This window comes from Sycon ciliatum, chromosome 3 (genome assembly GCF_964019385.1).
Source record: "Sycon ciliatum chromosome 3, ocSycCili1.1, whole genome shotgun sequence".
NCBI classification, from domain to species: domain Eukaryota; kingdom Metazoa; phylum Porifera; class Calcarea; order Leucosolenida; family Sycettidae; genus Sycon; species Sycon ciliatum.
Genome location: NC_088645.1, coordinates 42,980,831 through 42,998,756, shown reverse-complemented (window position 1 = coordinate 42,998,756; position 17,926 = coordinate 42,980,831). Strand labels below are relative to the sequence as shown.

Sequence of the window (17,926 nt, the reverse complement as noted above, 5' to 3'; positions counted from 1 at the left end):
TATTTTTAGGCCAATTCTGAAAATAGCATTTTAGAAAATCTGACCATTCTTGCCTTCTTGACTAAATATCACTACCAATGACATGGTAGTATGTAATATTATTCCCGTAGCTATGCAGAAGACGTTACTTCAGTAACGTCTGGCGCTAGCCAGGGTCCACACAGCTTTAATTTGGTGTTTGTTTGTGTGTTTGTTTGTTTGTGTCACGCCTGGCGCTATCCGTATCTGACGGCAAAAAAGCATAGGATGTTATAAATTTTTCAATTCTCCTTTTTTTCAGGCATATCCTGGGATTCGAACCCGCACTATCGCCCTACATGCATTCCCCCATACACTTCGCATTCATACCCATTCTTCCAAGTTGCGTTACGTTATTATCTTGCGTTTGAAAGCCCTATTTGAATATTGCGGGAAGCTGTATGTGGCCAGCTGTGTTTGATGGTACGGTACGGTACGGGAGACGGTGTCGTATTACCCTCGATCGTACCTGTCCCGTCCCTATCCCCTACCGTACCGTGCCATCAAAGACGGCTGGCCACAATGCATATAACTCAAATAGGGCTTTCAAATGCAAGATCACAATGTGAAACAACTTGGAAGAATTAGTATGTATGCGAAGTGCATCGGGGGATGAATGCAGGGCGCGCTATAGTGCGGGTTCGAATCCCAGGTTATGTCTAAAAAAAGGAATTTTTTAAAGAATTTATAACATCCCTATGCTTTTTTTTTGTCTAGGTCATCAAGGCAAAAAAGCATAGCGTAGGGCCCTGAGCTTCCAAGCTCTCTCGTTAGGAAAAAAAGTCTCCAAATGATAATTCATATGCGTTCCAGGAATCGAACCTGTATAGATAACTTGTAATACGTACTCGGAGATAGTACATGTACAAGAAACCAGATATTCAAACACGCCAACACAGCACTGTTACCTTTAAAGGCCGTACTTGAACGTGCACATTGGCTCTTTCTTTTCCCTCAACACCTGTCTCACTATATTTATCAAACATAAGTACAGCTGCAGTGGTGTCTTCAATTTCATTCTCCCGAGTCAACCTCCGTATGAAGACATCCAAGAAGAAGATTGCCTGATGAGTCCTGCGGGGACGAAACGTACGTCGCAATCGAGCTATGTCGTTAATGTGTCATCATCTATGTGCCATGCGCTACTTGATGTACCAGCCTGCTATGCCGGGTACCGCCAGCCACGCATCGACCAGGCGCCAGGCGCGAACTGATGGTGGTGGTGGTGAGAAGGAGAGCTCTGTGCCAGAACTTTGCAGCCTAGAGAGCGTGTGTGGGCAGGCGTGTGTTTACCGCCATATTTGGAAGTACATCAACGCTTGCTTCTGAAAATTCTGTTTCGAAAAGACCAAACATTTGCCTCCCTTTGTCTTTATAAACTTGCTTCCACGCACCCTCTTCTTGCCCGACATCAGCAGCATCTTTGTATCCTTGTGCAAAAAATCTTCCTAGCCCAAGTCCCGAAACATATTGCCAAGTACAACTGGTTTGTTACCACTAGACCAACACGCAATGCCTTATCACTGCCCCGAGCTAGTTCCTCTCTGTTTTTGAAATCCCCTTTCTTCTCAGCATACTCCCTTTGGTCTAACCTGCCTACTAGCATTAAGACATGCCAGGATATCAGGAAATTCAAAGTCCAGCTTTCCACACTGTCTCATCCGAAGTGATCCCATGTATTACTAATGTGCCTCCCTTTCTTTTTCTCTCCCTATCTCCTTTCCCTCTCTGACAGCATCTTTCTTTTTCTCCCTTTTAGCTTGCCGTGGTTGGCTATCACCTGACCTCTCATGTTTATTGGCAGTCTTCGGACGGGCCAGGAGATGTTGAATAAATAAATAAATAAATATTGCCAGGTGTGTCTTTACCACCATATTTTTCAACCTGTCTCACTGTAGAAAATAGTGGCAGAGTGTTTATCCCATTAATCGATCGCACAAGGTGGACGGCTTAGAACAGCCCATGACAAGTGCCAAGACTTCAAGACCTTTGTTATCTAGGATACGAAAGTCGATCCTTGCCATTCTGCCCCTTTTCCGTTGGGCGATCGTGGCGAACAACACACGTAAAAAACAAGGAACTGCACACTCTCATTACGAAAAAAAATTATTCCCGTAGCTATGCAGAAGACGTTACTTCAGTAACGTCTGGCGCTAGCCAGGGTCCACACAGCTTTAATTCCCGTAGCTATGCAGAAGACGTTACTTCAGTAACGTCTGGCGCTAGCCAGGGTCCACACAGCTTTAATTCCCGTAGCTATGCAGAAGACGTTACTTCAGTAACGTCTGGCGCTAGCCAGGGTCCACACAGCTTTAATTCCCGTAGCTATGCAGAAGACGTTACTTCAGTAACGTCTGGCGCTAGCCAGGGTCCACACAGCTTTAATTTGGTATTTGTTTGTTTGTGTGTTTGTTTGTTTGTTTGTGTCACGCCTGGCGCTATCCCGTATCTGTCCCGTATCTGTCCCGTATCTGTGACTTCAAAGGCTCTACAGGATTGTACATAACAGCTGTCCACAATATTTGCGGGCTCCTGTATCTGTCCCGTACCGTACCAATATTCGTCGTATTATGCATACGACTCCCTGATGTAGAGTGGGATTTGGAAAGAAATAGGGAGACGAGGAGGAAATTAAATTAGAATAGACGCCGATAAGGTGATAGGATGCGTCAGCATAAACATACTTTGGAAGGGAGATCCCGTCGTCTCCAAAATAAGCGTGAACGAGCGATTCAGTGCCGGTCACAGGAAACGTCGGAAGAGAGATCCCGTCGACTCCAGAACGCCCGTGGTCGGTAGAGTGCGGCGGTACCAGGCAACGTCAGGACAGACATCCCGTTGAGTCCAGAACGCCCGTGATCGGCAGAGTCTAAGCCGGTCCCAGGAAACGTCAGGATAGACATCCCGTCGAGTCCAGAACGCCGTGATCGGCAGAGTCAGCGCCGGTCCCAGTAAACGTCAGGACAGACATCCCGTCGACGCGCAGAAAAACAAAATCTGCAGCCTCTTTTGCCGTCGAACAGGATACGTATTTATATAGGAGACTGTAAAGTTATGTAATGTCCAAATTTCGACGTGAGCAGCAGGTCACTCGCGTTGATTTTTTCGACGTGCGAGCCAAATAACGCGAGCTGAACTTTCGCGTCGCAGACATCCCGTCGACGCGCAGAAAAACTAAATCTGCAGCCTCTTTTGCCGTCGGACAGGATACGTATTTTAGGAGACTGTAAAGTTATGTAATGTGCTCCTCAGGCAACCATGCATTCGGCGTCGTCATTGGCTCAACAGGTCAATGTAGATGTATTACTACAAAAAGGCCAGAAAATCCGATTCCTGTATTAAAATCAACTAATGTTCGCTGGCGATTTAATTTCGCTGATTTCGCCGCTTGGTACCAACCGGACAAAGTAAATCGCAGGCCAACGTTTGTCATATAGGCAAATGATGCATGATTGAGCAATGGATGCATGTGAGAGCAAAAATACCGATCGATTTCAAATTTGACGTGAAACTGCGCGTCACGTCGGAAATAACGTGCATCTTAACCTCTCTAATCGAGAGGTTTCTATTTCTCATCGGCCAAAATGTGTTGATTTACAATATAAGGAGATAAAAATTAAAGAAGGAGCAAAAGAAAAGTAGATGATTATTAGAGAAACAACAATCCGCAATAAATTCTGCAAATACTTTTGCCTAACTCATAATATTCAAACCGATTGAAACGTTTTTGCAATACAGTGATGTGGCCAATGAACGGCAAAAGACAATTCCATCAGTTCTTATAACATGTACGATGAGCTAGGCAAAAAAGCATAAAAGCATAGCGTAGGGCCCTGCGCTTCCAAGCTCTCTCGTTTTAGAAGAAGTTATTTTCATGCTGCAACCTCCTTTGGACATACCAGACAGTCTGTGCTTGGAAAGGTACATGTATCATTACATGTATGTCATGTAGCCTTCAGTCCTAGCACATTGATATACGAGTAGTGTACATGTACATGTAAGGCAGCGAGGTTTCATAACAACCTCGACCATGAAACTGGCACATGAATAATGTGAAAGCAGGCATTCAAAATAAGGCACACTAAACACTCACGCGCGTGCGCACGCACATAAATACCCACCCACATGCACGCACTCTCGTGCACGCGTCATTGTAACACTACTAGTCCATAGTAGGACTTGGTGTAAATAAAAGCATGAAGACCAGCCACTGCACTGGGCATGCATTTGCTGGTTGTCACTTGCGTTGATAGCAGCAGACTCCAGAAAAACATCGCATGAAGGGCAATATGCATCTACACACGCTGGCGTGCACACATACGATATACAATTACATGTAGTGTACTGTCATGCTCTCTCGGCAATTCTTTTTGTGTCTCAAATACGGTTCACAAATGCGCATTCACATGCAACTCCTGTACTGTAAAGCCATTACCACACTGTCCTTGCGGACACCAGAGAGGAGAGGCATACAGAACCAGCACCGTGAGCCCCTCCCCCCCCCCCTTCCACACCTAGCTTTGCACACGCGCGCACACATTCACGTGCATACACACATACATGTACACAGACATTTGCATGCACATGCACACAGTGCACTCGTGGGGACATGTGCATAACCCAGATCAACATTGCGTGCGAACCCACACATGCGGGCACGAGCACGCGCGCACACACACACGTGCGTACACACACACTCATACACCTGCCCAACGCTGAAGCGAGGATAGCGAACAAACTACGTTAGACACAGCAACTTGTGCTCGGATTACACCTTTCAACATCTTGCACACACACATACACGCGCATGCGCGCGCGTACACACACACACACTCTCTCTCTCGCGCGCGCGTACACACACACGCGCACGCGTACACACACGCGCGCGCGCGTACACACACACACAAACGCATGTACTTGCGCATAGGAAAGGATTCAAAATAATCAACCACAGGCATTTACCCAATACACACCTGAGTGTGCACATCTTAGTTGTGGCATCCCTATTTCTACAAAAGCAGGATTTAGAAGTTCGTCCCTGGTTCAGAACACAAGCTTCTGGCCAGCGTTTTCCTTACACCATCAGTGCAGTACAGTGGTTGACACGAACCTCATTCCTACAGGGACAGTAGCCCAAGTTCAGCAGCTCTGAGATGCGTCGTCCACTGAGCTCAGGATACTCTAGGATCCACAGAAAGTTTCAAACGGTACTCGTGCGACTGGAGCTGCAAGTGGGTCCACTTACCAGCGAGTGGGCAGCCACTTCACGCTCCACAGGTACTAGGTAGTCCATGCTAAATTCCAGTACCAGTACTAGTATCACTACGTTCGACATCGATGTCTTCACTGACTTCAACCTGCTTTTCTCACCCTTCTTCGTCAGTAATAATATATTTGTTCTTCGTGGCCACATCGTACCGCTTCAACAAAGTTTTCACAAAAAAATCAAGCAGCGTAGGAACTGCCTTTGTTTTGCATTAGCCATGGCCAGTGATTCTTTCCAGCGTAGAAACAGCCACGGCTACAGAAACCTGCAACGAGTAGAACTACATCCTGGAACAACTGCGAGCACAGAGAAATCAAAAAACTTCTTTCTGAACAACAGCTTGTTTCCGCATGGAACACAACATTTTTTGAATCTCGCGGCAAAAAACAGATTTCGGAGGTGCCCTTTTTACACTGCGCTGCGCAACTGTTCGGAGCCTCCTTAAGTGTAATTTGTGTCAAAATTGTAGTATTTCAACATGTCAATATCACTGGCTGTACTTCTCTTATATGGTACTTAACCCCTGCTAGAAATGTGTTGTTTAGGAAGACTGGTGTATTGTGCAAGTCATAAAGAAGAAATGGGGCAGATACACGACTTACAATTTTCAAAAACCAGCTTCGTGCTACATGTATGTGCAATTTGGGTCAATTTTTAGTATTCGGATTAACCTAGGATACGACTCTGAACAGTTCTGAACAGTTACCGTAACACTACACGCCGTCTCATAACTGCTGCTGTTGCCATCACTGCTATCAATTAGTTCGGACATGGCAGGAGGTAAACAAATAATGGTAGTCTTTCAAAGAATACTGGCGAGTGCATGGGCTGTAAACGAAATGTGCTGCCTCAATAATTTCAAAAACTAGACACCCATGCGGCACGCTTGGAGGTGAAGTACAGAAGGCGAGTCGATCCGAGCGCTCACAGGACACCCCGCTCCTGATCAGACCACACGCACTCTCCTCGCTCTGCCTTGTCGCCTAGGGGGCATGGGTCTAATCAACCCGTGCGATCTCGCCAGCCAGTTGGATGACTCCAAGACCATCACGCAGCCATTGGTGGAGCGGATCATCGTGCAAAACACGGACCTAGGTGATGTTCACCACACCATGAAGGCAGAGAAGGCGAAGGTGCGCAGGATCCACTCCGTAAGGGAGAAGGAGACCCTAGTCGCTGTGGAAGAGAGCATCGCTTCGGACTTAAAGCGGTCCAGGGAGCTGGCGGCGGAGAAGGGTGCCTCGTCGTGGCTGACATGCAAACCACTGAAGATGTTTGGCTTCACGCTATCGAAGGGCGCATTTCACGATGCGGTTTCATTGCGATATGGCTGGCCTCTGAAGCGTTTGCCCTCTGCTTGCAGCTGTGGTAAATCATTCACCGTGGCCCATGCTCTCTCCTGCTCAACCGGCGGCTACCCTAGCCTCCGCCACAACGAGGTACGCGACCTCACAGCATCCATCATGAAGGAAGTTGCGCACCAAGTTGTGGTGGAACCGCTGCTAGAGCCGCTGACAGGTGAGAGGATGACGCTACGGTCAGCTTCAACTGAAGACAACGCCCGCCTAGACATCGGTGCCAGTGGAGTCTGGGGAGGTCGGTACGAGCGTTCGTACTTTGATGTCCGGGTTTTCAACCCCCACGCCCCCACCAACGCCAAGTTTGCCTTGCCCGCTGTGTACAAGCGACATGAGCAGGAGAAGCGTCGCCGCTACGAGGAACGGATCACCAACGTCGAGCACGCCTCCTTCTCACCAGTTGTCTTGTCCTGCACTGGAGGGTATGGCAAAGCTGCGACAGCACTCTATGCTCGGCTGGCATCGATGCTCGCCGACAAGAAGCAGGAGCCGTACGCTGCCACAATGTCCTACATCCGATGTAAGCTCAGCTTTGCCCTCATCCGTGCGGCTGTTGCCAGTCTGCGAGGCCATCGGCACCGCGTGCCCTCAGATGCAAATGACTCGGCCCGATTTGCGGTTGCCATGAGCAGCATCGGTTAAAGCTCCCTCCCGAGGCTCCGTACTAGACTGTTTTCACAGCCATTTTTGCTCTCAGCCTTTTTTTGCTCTCTCGACTGTTTTCACAGCCATTAATTTTTTGCTCTCTCGACTGTCTTCACAGCCATTTTTTGCTCGTTTTTCTGCCGGTGCTGTTGAGGTTGCACTCGTAATTGTGTTTATTTTGCCCGTATAAGAGGCTTGGCAGTAGTCGATCCGAGTATGACCTTTCGGACTGGACTGGACTGAACTATTCCAAACAACGAGGGGTCACGGGTGCGAGTCAACCCCTGTGACACGAATTTCTGTGCCGTGTCACCTCCCTAGTTTGAGTACGACTCCCTGGTCCGCAGGTGGCCGACTCGTTCCTCTCCGAACCTGGTGGGACAAACTGCACGACAGAGGGCCTGATTTCGGATACTTCCTCAACCCAGCAAAGTCCGTGCTCGTGGTGAAGCCTGACGACTACGATGAAGCTGTCCAGCTGTTCGACGGCACAGGCATCCACATCACCGCCACAGGCAACCGCTACCTGGGTTCAGCCATAGGCACACCTGCGTTTGTCGAAGACTACGTACACGAGAAAGCCCGGGACTGGTGTGGGCAGGTCGAATCACTGACATCAACCGCCCTGCCTCAGCCACAAGCAGCCTATTCTGCTTTCACCCGAGGCCTCTCCAGCCGCAGGTCTTTCCTCTGCCGGGTACTTGAAAGTGCGTCTGCTGGCCTTGCTTCACTGGAGCGGGTCATTGCCACGAAGCTCCTCCCAGCTCTCACAGGCCAGGAAATCAGCTCTGAGCTCCGCACCCTTTTCTCCTTCCCCTGCCGGAACGGTGGTCTAGGAATATTGGATCCCACCTCTCTGTCGGCCCAGTACCAATCATCGCGTGCCATCACTGCTCCTATGGTTGCCAACATCCTCACCCAGAGTTTTAACCTGGGAGACTCTTTGGCAGAGGTCGCCAGCCTGAAGGCCTCTAACCGCAAGGATGTGAAGGCAGCTGCCACGGAAGCCCTTCGCCAATTCACCGCCCGAGCCTCCTCTGCCCTCCAGCACTCCATCAACCTTGGCAGTGAGGCGGGTGCGTCCAGCTGGCTCACGTGTCGCCCCCTCAGTCGGCATGGGTTCAGCTTGTCGAAGTGTGAATTTCGCGATGGTCTTGCATTGCGGTATGGCTGGCACCCGGCACGGCTCCCTTCTACTTGTGTCTGTGGTGCCACCTTCTCTGTTGAGCATGCTCTCTCTTGCCCCACTGGTGGTTTCCCGACGCTTCGCCACAATGAGGTACGGGACATTATCGCTGGCCAACTGAAGAAGGTGGCACACAGCGTAGAAGTAGAGCTTCATCTCCAACCCGTCACCAGCGAGCTTTTCCGCTACCGGACGGCGTCCACCGAGGATCAAGCCCGTCTGGATGTGGCGGCGAGTGGCGTGTGGGGAGGACGGTTTGAACGCGTTTATCCTGATGTACGGGTGTTTAACCCATTCGCTCCTTCAAACCGTTCCTCTTCTCTCGCTGCTCGCTACCAGAGCCATGAGCGCGAGAAGCGTCGCAGGTATGGTCAGAGGGTGCAAGAAGTTGAGCGAGCCTCCTTTGTACCTGTTGTATTCTCAGCCACAGGTGGAGCCGGTCGAGCTGCTTCCGCTCTTCTCAAGCGAATTGCTGCTCTGTCTGCAGAGAAATCCGGAGAGCCATACGCAATGGTGATGGCGTTGCTGCGTTGTCGTCTTGGTTTTGGTCTCCTTCGTGCCAGTGTTACCTACCTTCGCGGTGCCCGGCGGATGCGCATCGTCAATGATCAGTCTGCTGTCCTCGCAAACGCGGAGGCTGCATTGATTTAACTTTCTTTGCAACTCCTGCAGTCTAAGTACTGAGTATCATTGTTATCTTGTGTGTGTGTGTGTGTGTGTATGTGTGTATGCGTGAGTCAACAGCTTTGATAAAGTTATTGGATTTTTTTATTCAAATGGTAGATCTACAGAAATTTTGAAAAAGGTATTCACTGTTTTTCTTCAATCAATAACCCTTGTACTAGTATTCATTCGATCATCATGTTGGAGGAAGAGGAGACCATGGGAGGTGTGGAGGTGGACGCAGTGGGTACATTATTATACATATGTACCCATATGCCCTCCAGATCAGAGTCCTCACAGTAAACACACGTGGTGACCTAAAAGTTGATCCGGACATGGCCTGACCAACCGGACCGGTTCCGCCGGGAGAGAGGTTCCGCCGGGCCTGAATTATTGCCGCATCTAGGAAGGATCGCTGCCTGCGAAGTGTTGAAGAAAGAAACCGTTGTTTCGCTACAATTAGTACAAAGTACAATCATGAATAATTATTGTAGTTGCTGGGCGAACCAGCTTACTCTTGTCTGTATCCAGAGCAAGCTCGAGTAGATCTACGGCAGCAGCACTGCCTACAAAGCTGTAGTACAACTACATTTTTGTAGTATAGTGTAGACTGTAGCCTAGGCTAGTGTAGCTAGCTATGCCTACGCTGCGCTGCCCGTCGTCACTTGAGGAACAGATCAGAATGAATAGCGAATGAATACAGTGGAACCTGTCTAAGACGACCGCTCAAGGGACATTCAAAATGTGGTCTCCATTGCCTGGTGGTCTCCTTATCCAGGGTCATTTGACTCGAAATCAGGGAGCCCTACGCGGTATGCATGGTATGTGTAGGCCTCCCTGCTGGAAATAGCATCCCTCGGTCATGGTAGCAGCGGTCTTCTGGGGCAGGTGGTCGCCTTATCCGAGTGGTCGCCTTCACAGGTTTTACTGTATGCAGGTTGACCTTTTGAACTGAACTTTGACCCGTCCAACATGTAGCTGCATGGCTTGTGCCTGAAGTTGTGGACAGCCTAGCCTCAACAAAACCATCGAGGAGGATAGGAGCTCAGCAACTACTCTTCGCACTCCCCTCTGGCATATGTCCTCATCTTCCTATTTCTCTCTGATTGTTACTTCGTTCGAACTTGACTTGTAATTAGTGAGGTTTTGCATTCCGAATTTCGGTTCGGCGTTCTTCGGTCATTTGTCGAACATCAAAATGTCGAATTTTCGCACCAACGTTTGTTTTGCAAGTCGAAAATGATGTGTTTTCATTTCGTGAGCCCCAGCATCAGCAACGTCCGGTCCCGTGCTCCTTTTCTTGCTTATTCCAACGAACTTTGATCGCCCAAAGAGTCGAGGGCCAAACCTGCCTCCTCAGTCGCCTCAGAAAAACCAACTCCATGGCCAAGTCAAATGTTATGCGTGTCGCCATAGTCTTTTCAGCCACACAGATGACGGTGAGAACACTCCAGGCGAAAGAGAGTCGACAGGCAGTGGAGAGGAGCAATCAGAGGTAGCTGACGATGCTATGTCGCCAAAGACGCCTGCCAAGCGATGCCGAGATAAGAAACCTCTTTGAATAAATCACTCGCTAGCCCTCTTCTACAAGAAAATGCATCCGAAAAATATTTTCGGCAAAGTGAGCTTTTTCCGAACAAACACTCCGAATCTTCGTGTGCATTTTCGACCTCGCTCCCGCGTGCCGAATCTTTTTGCCGAATTTCGGAATGCAAAACCTCACTATTACCGGTACAAATACTTCCTATTGACTGGTTTCTCATTTTCTCAAGTGCAGCTTTATCGAGCTACACTTTTTATTCTATCGCCATCATAATAATTAATATTGGGCATCAATGCCCGTTTGGTTTGCGATGTAAAATAAAACTTCAAACAAAAAAACTCCCGAGAAAAACACTTGACCTGTCGAAGAAGGAGTTGAAGATCTTATCCTCCCATGGTTAGGCAGTGAGCTGTCTTCGTGCCCATGTTGGTGTGCGATGTTTTTTTATTGTTCATACTTATAGTGTAGGACGGGGAAGGATCATACCTCGGACCTACATGCAGCTGGATTTCTCTGACGAGCTAGGGCCGGCAGCAGATCAGTGTCAGTGACGGCACAGCAGCCGGCACAGTGGTCATGACGGCACAAGGTCTGACGGTGCCGGAGCATCACCAGCAGCCACACTCGCCCGCACTGTGCCTGCCCAGTGTTCGCCTCCCGAGTCTTTGCCTGCAGTGCGCCGTGCAGCGCCTGGAGGGCGCATGCGAGCCAGTGGCGCTGCGGAAGTTCATTGTCGGCGAGCTCACGGCCATTATTGAAGGCGACGGCCAGGAGTTCCTCAGCGTGGTCCGGTGTGACACGAGTTTCCTCGAGCGCTTCCTATTTGCCATAGCAAGTAAGTTTCTTGTTGTCACCGGTGACTGTGCAGTACTAGTACCTGTACCTAAATTTCTTTCCCATCTGTCGCTCACCTACTGTTCGTGTGGTGCCGTGTGAAGTAATCAAAATAATGCGCATTTAGAGGGTAATGGCTTTCTCCGTTCATTTCAATTCAGCAGAGGCATGCGTCAGGCGAAATAGCACGTCATCGTACATTTGAGATCGGCGGGAAGAAGATGACGACGTCCACTAATTTAGTATCTGTGCACACGAATCTGCTGTGTGTGTGACTCTGTGTGTCAGCTATGATATCATCTTCTGTGGTTCCATGCCTAGCATGTACGTCTGAACCATCCTGCAAAGTTTGAATGACGTAGGTTGAGCGATCGCTCCGCGAAATATACTTTTTGAAATTCTCTTCATAGTATATCTTCCACCATTGAAATTTCGAATTTCTTCAAAAAAAGTGCTGAGAGGGGTGGCTTGCAACCTTGATATGGTTTGTTCCAGGCATGCTTTGGAGCCATCTTCTGTTGAAGTAGTGGCGGGGATCTGCCCTGCAACTGCTACAACAAAAAATGATTCGATCTGAGAAAGGGTGAGACCGCGAATCTCGGTTGAATATTGAGTATTTCAAGCCTTTTCACGACGAAGATGGAGTTCTTTTTGGAGATGGACGTCGCGGCAAAGGACATGGTGTCCGACGTCTGGCGTCTGGTGAAGCCAGGGATCATTTGTCCAGTCAGGTCGGCAGCCTAACCGTCGGTAAGCTTGTGTTTGGACCCGTTCTGCTCGATGTGGTAGATCACAAACAATTTGATATCGCACAAATTGATCTCAGCATCGTGCGTACGGTATTTTATATTCAGAAAATCCCAAAGTGTCTCTGTGTGGCCGTCCTATGCCACGAGAAACTCCAATCAGGCTCCTATGTCCTCTGCCTTCATGATTGAATGTCCACTTCGTTTGAACAACGAACACAACAATCGAGGACGGCTTTGCAATGAAAAATACAGCTATACTGGAGCTGAAAAAAAGAAGAAAAAAACGTGCTCAGGATGAGACTCGAGTACACGCATACTCTCCCAGCAGGTGAAACGCAAATTTTTGTGAAAAATGCGTGACGCCGACTGACCAGTAATTTCGCCTGACGGTACAAAATGGCCAGTGCCTATTGTGTGGGTGGGTGTATATGATGGGGGGGGGGGACCAAACGTAGGGATGCTTTGGTTTTCGGATTGAAAGTGAGTAACAGACTTGCTTATTCAGACAAACCCCCCCCCCCCCCCCCCGAGGTACTCTGCCCAGCTGTTTCCGGATGGGAGAGGTAAAATTGCTGACCATGGTAATGAGGTGCAGTCGCAGTAAATGTCAACTATTCCGACCTTCAGGACCCGGAGGTGCTGTAGAGACTTCTTGTTTCAATGACCTCGGGCAGGGAGTCGTAGTGTCTGGCCGTTCCTGTTGCCCATGACGCAGTGCCGATGTACACACTCTCGCGTATGCAGGGCCGGCGCCACTGGTTCGGCCGGTACGGCCATGGCCGTACCAACTTCCCAAAAAATTCGGTCCACGTGGAACGTCCAAAACCGAGGAGAAAAAGTTTCGATGTATGATTTTTACAGGGAGTCGCCCAGAGTGCAGGATTTGCCGTCTAAATTCCAAAAAAATTCTGGGGGACGGCCCCCAGACCCCCTTAACCCTTTCACCACTGTCGACGTATATATACGTCATGACGTGTGCACCTGCCCCACTGACGACGTATATATACGTCCGCAGTGTACGTCGCGTTTGTACTGATGCCTCAACATCAGTGGGGCCTGGAACTGTTCCTCAGTGGGCTGAAGGCCCTGATCGACGTGTACGCGGCGTATGTGGCCAGTCTGCACAGCAGAACAGCCGCGAGCATGCATCGAGTTTGAAGTGCGTATTTTGGCATATCGTTCAAATAAATTGTTTTGCTCAAAGTTCGTTTTCGTCATCTTGCCCTGCTGTTTCTCGGTAAGGTAAGTAGCTCAACTACTCTGTGTCGATGGAAGGAGTCCTGTGAAGCAGTGTGAGGCGGGTAATGACTCTGAGGATGATTCTGGAGACAGCGAAATTGTGTCGGAGTCGTTTTCTGAGGATTATGAATTTGCTGCTATTCAAAAGATCGCAGCTGACTCGGACGCAGGGGATGCTGGAGACCAAAGAGATTTGGAAAGCGATGCTGAAGTCTCTGACACCTAGGCATGGTGTTCTGAGCAGGAGCTGTCTGTCGTGAGCCCGTTTGCTGAAGTTTCTCAACTAAACTTTTGCTGGCTTATCTCGCCGCTCTCCACCATGGTCAACATAGTGATACATTTCACCCCGCTGATGCATTATTTTCTTCCGATTATCATCTTCTTTCCTTCATTTTTTTCTTCTCTTGCCATGGCTGGCTAATGCCCCCTCCTTTGCATTGGCTTCTGCCATTGGACGGTGAAATAAATAATAAATAATAATAAAACTGCGATCAAATTTGAAGGTCAGATTTTTGAAAATATTTGAATTTGAAGTCAAGTGTACTGGTCAGACATACATGCAGATCACAATAGAGATGTACATACATGTAAGTATTGTATGTTGAGTACATAGCCAGGCACCTACAGGATGGAGATTGCTATCTAATATGAATCCAGAATAATCCAGAATAGTCAACAATTGTGCAATTTTGAACCACTATCAGAAATTGCGCAGCCGATTGTTTCTTGAATTTTCATGCGTACGTACACCGGTACGCAGTATGCACTCGGCTGTTTAGGGAATGCTTCAGACTATTTTCATAGCTGGATTGTCTTGCCAGTGAGTGTCTAAATCAGAGAATGAGCAGTGTTGCATTCTCCATCAATATAACTTTACCTGTGCCGCGTACGTACGTACGCGTGTGGCCAGAGATGAATCACCCTGGGATGCGCCGAGCACAGTGAGCCAACCGCTGCCACTGCACCGGCTGCTATTATAGCTGATGCAGTTGCTGTGGTTGCTACTCCAGTTACTCGGCATCCTCACTGTCCATCACATGGTTTTGTCTTGAAGTAGGTAGGGCTGCTGGAGGATTCAAGCTTTACGAGACGCCCAAGAAAAAGAAAGACCCATTCTGGATCGCGAAGTCGCATATGATGCAAGCGCGGTATAAAACGAGTTGCTGTACTCTAGTCTAGGTTGCCGTAGAACACCAGGATCATATCCAGCATGTTTATATGACATTTCTCCATTCTGAAGTCAACACTGGCCAGTTATAGCACTGCTTGCCATTGCTTGTCTGATCTTTGTCGTCAATTGCCTAAATTGATTGAATTTTGAGGAAAAATCGCCAAAAGTCGCATATCTAAATATGGTGTTACGAGTCTCGTACAATGAAATCCTGCAAAATTTCTTTGGATTCACAGTGCATATGTCCATACCCAACATCTCCAATCAATTTTGGACCAGAATATGCATTTTCAAAAATTGCCATTTTTGGCCCAGTGGGAGGTGATTTTCCGGTCAGGGCTGAAAGGGTTAAAGATGGCCCTTCGGCCGCTCCGCGGGAGCGGCCTCCGGCCCTGGTATGGCAATGCCGATGCACACACTCTCGCGTATGCAGGGCCGGCGCCACTGGTTCGGCCGGTACGGCCATGGCCGTACCAACTTCCCAAAAAGTCGGTCCACGTGGAACGTCCAAAACCGAGGAGAAAAAGTTTCGATGTATGTTTTTTACAGGGAGTCGCCCAGAGTGCAGGATTTGCCGTCTAAATTCCAAAAAAATTCTGCGGGGACAACCCCCAGACCCCCCTTAAAGATAGCCCTTCGCCCGCACCGCCTCCGGCCGTGGTATGGCATTGCTGGCCTGGACTGTGTGGTCAGCGGGTCAAGGCAGCGGTTGGGAGGTGCATTTTCTACACGAACCACACAGCGCTTCCGAATCCGGAGGCGAAATCCCCCCCCCCCCCCGAGTGCTGTGAACTTGAGTTGCCTCCCCAGATGCTGCAACTCCCTGAGCTTGACATGGTGAGGGCGAGGCGCATATCCCCTGTCCCGAGCCTCCTTTGCCTGCTTTACCCGGGACCGCTGGAAGTAATAATGATTGACCCAGTCATACTGCCACAGTCATTCATATTTTGTGTGTGTATAATATGGTAGGTGAACATCACCTCCTCGGCAGCGTACATGCGCCAAAAAGTTGGTCCGATGATGACGTGACCGCCCGGACCAGTCACAGCGGGCCTGTAACCAACTGCGCTGGCACGGTGCTGCATGTTTGATACCTTTGACAGTTTGGTGGTGTGAAGTCTGTTTGTTCTCAACGACACAGATACTTGCTGTTTCAACAGCATTGTTCTGTGTGGGTTGTTTGCACAGAGCAGCTTCACTCGGAGAATGAACAGCTCCAAGAGCTTGCCATATCAGGTGAGAGCGTCCTGCATTCTACAGAGCTGCTATGCCATGCCATACCTTGCCATGTCTGTCTAAACAAGTTAGGAACTACTGTCTTGGACATGGAAATCCGGTCGAATGAACGGGGCCGGCGCCCTCAGCGCGTACAGAACGTTGCATGCAGTGCACATGTTGATCCGATGTGACCAGCGCACTGCAGCGCATAAATAAATGTGTGTACCGCTTACTCACGGCTGCATGGCCAGCGCCCTGGGGCCGCTAGACGTGTGACCGGATTTCTACCGGATTTCCGCGCATATAACGCCATGGCGTTATAGGTGAAACATCGCTGTTTTGGACCAAATTTTTGGAGAAAATAGCCTCGGTTTTAACGCCATGGCGATAAAAGTGAGAGACGCGTACATGCAAAAATCGGCAGAGTATGAACTTCAAGTACTCGTACGGTGCCGTTGCACGTTCATGTCCAGCATCCATGTACTTCAATTTCCCTGAAAATTTCAAAATGTGAACCTATTCAGGCTATTGTGTACAAGGTGGCATGGAAACTTGTGTGAAGGTGCGGTGGCGGTATGGCATGTGACAGTGGGGATGGGTACATGCAGAGAGAATCACCGCTACTGTACGTTCACTGAAAGAATTGAACTCACCTTTAATTAACGCCAAATGCAACTTCCTCCACATTGAATTTTGTTCACTTATAACGCCATGGCTTTATATGCGCGGAAATACGGTATGTCCACGACTGTAGGTAGGTTCCGTATTGCACTGCTACTCTCCTTCTCAAAAGGGACTGGTTGTTAAGAAATGTCGTTGAGAGAACAATGCGGCAGGATCTCCTGTATACCTATACAGTAAAACCTGTCAAGGCAACCACTCGGATAAGGCGACCACCTGTCCTAGAAGACCACTGAGACCAGGAACGAGGAGTGCTATTTCCAGTCAAATGACCCTGGATAGGGAGACCACCTGGTAACGGAGACTGTTAGCTCCCGGCTAAACGAAGTCCCCTCACACCAGAACACAGAGGTTTTATAGTATTGGATTATGGAATACGTATTTGACAAGAGAGTAGACAAGAGTGCAAAGGAGAACAGGACAATAACAACTCAAGACAAGACTAGAGATCCACTGGAGCATGCGCTCTTCTATACGTGGGTGGCTCTCATTACCAAGGGGAACGAGTGGGAAATACCAATAGTGAGTATGTACGTCTTTGTAGAAATACACCTACTGTAAAGCAGACATTTTCGGGGGTGTTTTTTTTCGGTAACTTCGGTGCCGACAATTTTTACCGAAAATAAAACGCACCGAAAATTTTGGTACAACGGTCTGTCCCCCGTGAATTCCGCGGCAGAATATCAGAAATTCCGTGCAGAATTCCGCGGCTGAAAACAGTAAATTCTGCGCTAATTCTGCAAATCTTTCCAAATTCTGCGGTAATTCTGCAAGGGAAATAAGCGTAAAAATAGATTGAATTTCTGCAACACCACCGAAGTTTGTTGTCCCTATAAATTCTGAACCGAAATTGTGTGAAATCCTGGTCCAAAAAATTGAAAGCTCCAAAATGTACCGTGCAAGTTGATTTTAAAAGTCACAAGCTGGTTGGTTTGGCTGTGACGTACATCAAAAGTATCCAGAAAAAACAGTTTTTCTCTCTTTTCTGCAATATTCCGCGGGATTTTCTGAATTCTGCGGGACACTACTGGATTCTGCGGAAATTCTGCAATCCGCGGAATCGCGGAATTCACGGGGGACAGAACGGTGAACCTGTACTGTATACATGTAGTACTAGTACACTTACCTGGAAAACTGCCACCAAACTGCCGATTTTTGGAGAATACCGAAAATATTACACCACCAAAATGTTCTGCTTTTACAGTATTACAAGACGACATTTTGAAGGTCCCTTGAGCAGTCGTCTTAGACGGGTTTCACTGTACTTGATTGCAGGGAAGAGCGGAGCAGACTCTAATAAAGTGGGAATTTCATCACACGGTGTACGCTGAGCAGGTCTAAAGCAGCTGCGATCC

At 48.6% G+C, this 17,926-nt stretch overlaps 1 protein-coding gene across 1 annotated transcript in view; it reads left to right on the top strand.

Moving 5' to 3' along the window:
* The first annotated feature begins 10,962 nt into the window (after positions 1-10,962).
* LOC135813111 (uncharacterized) overlaps positions 10,963-17,926 on the top strand; it is a 13,247-nt gene continuing 6,283 nt past the window's right edge. The window contains exons 1-2 of the mRNA XM_065326329.1: positions 10,963-11,514; positions 15,861-15,908. Coding sequence (XP_065182401.1) covers positions 11,256-11,514; positions 15,861-15,908 — 307 coding nt within the window. The 5' untranslated portion in view covers positions 10,963-11,255. The remainder of the gene's footprint in view (positions 11,515-15,860; positions 15,909-17,926) is intronic.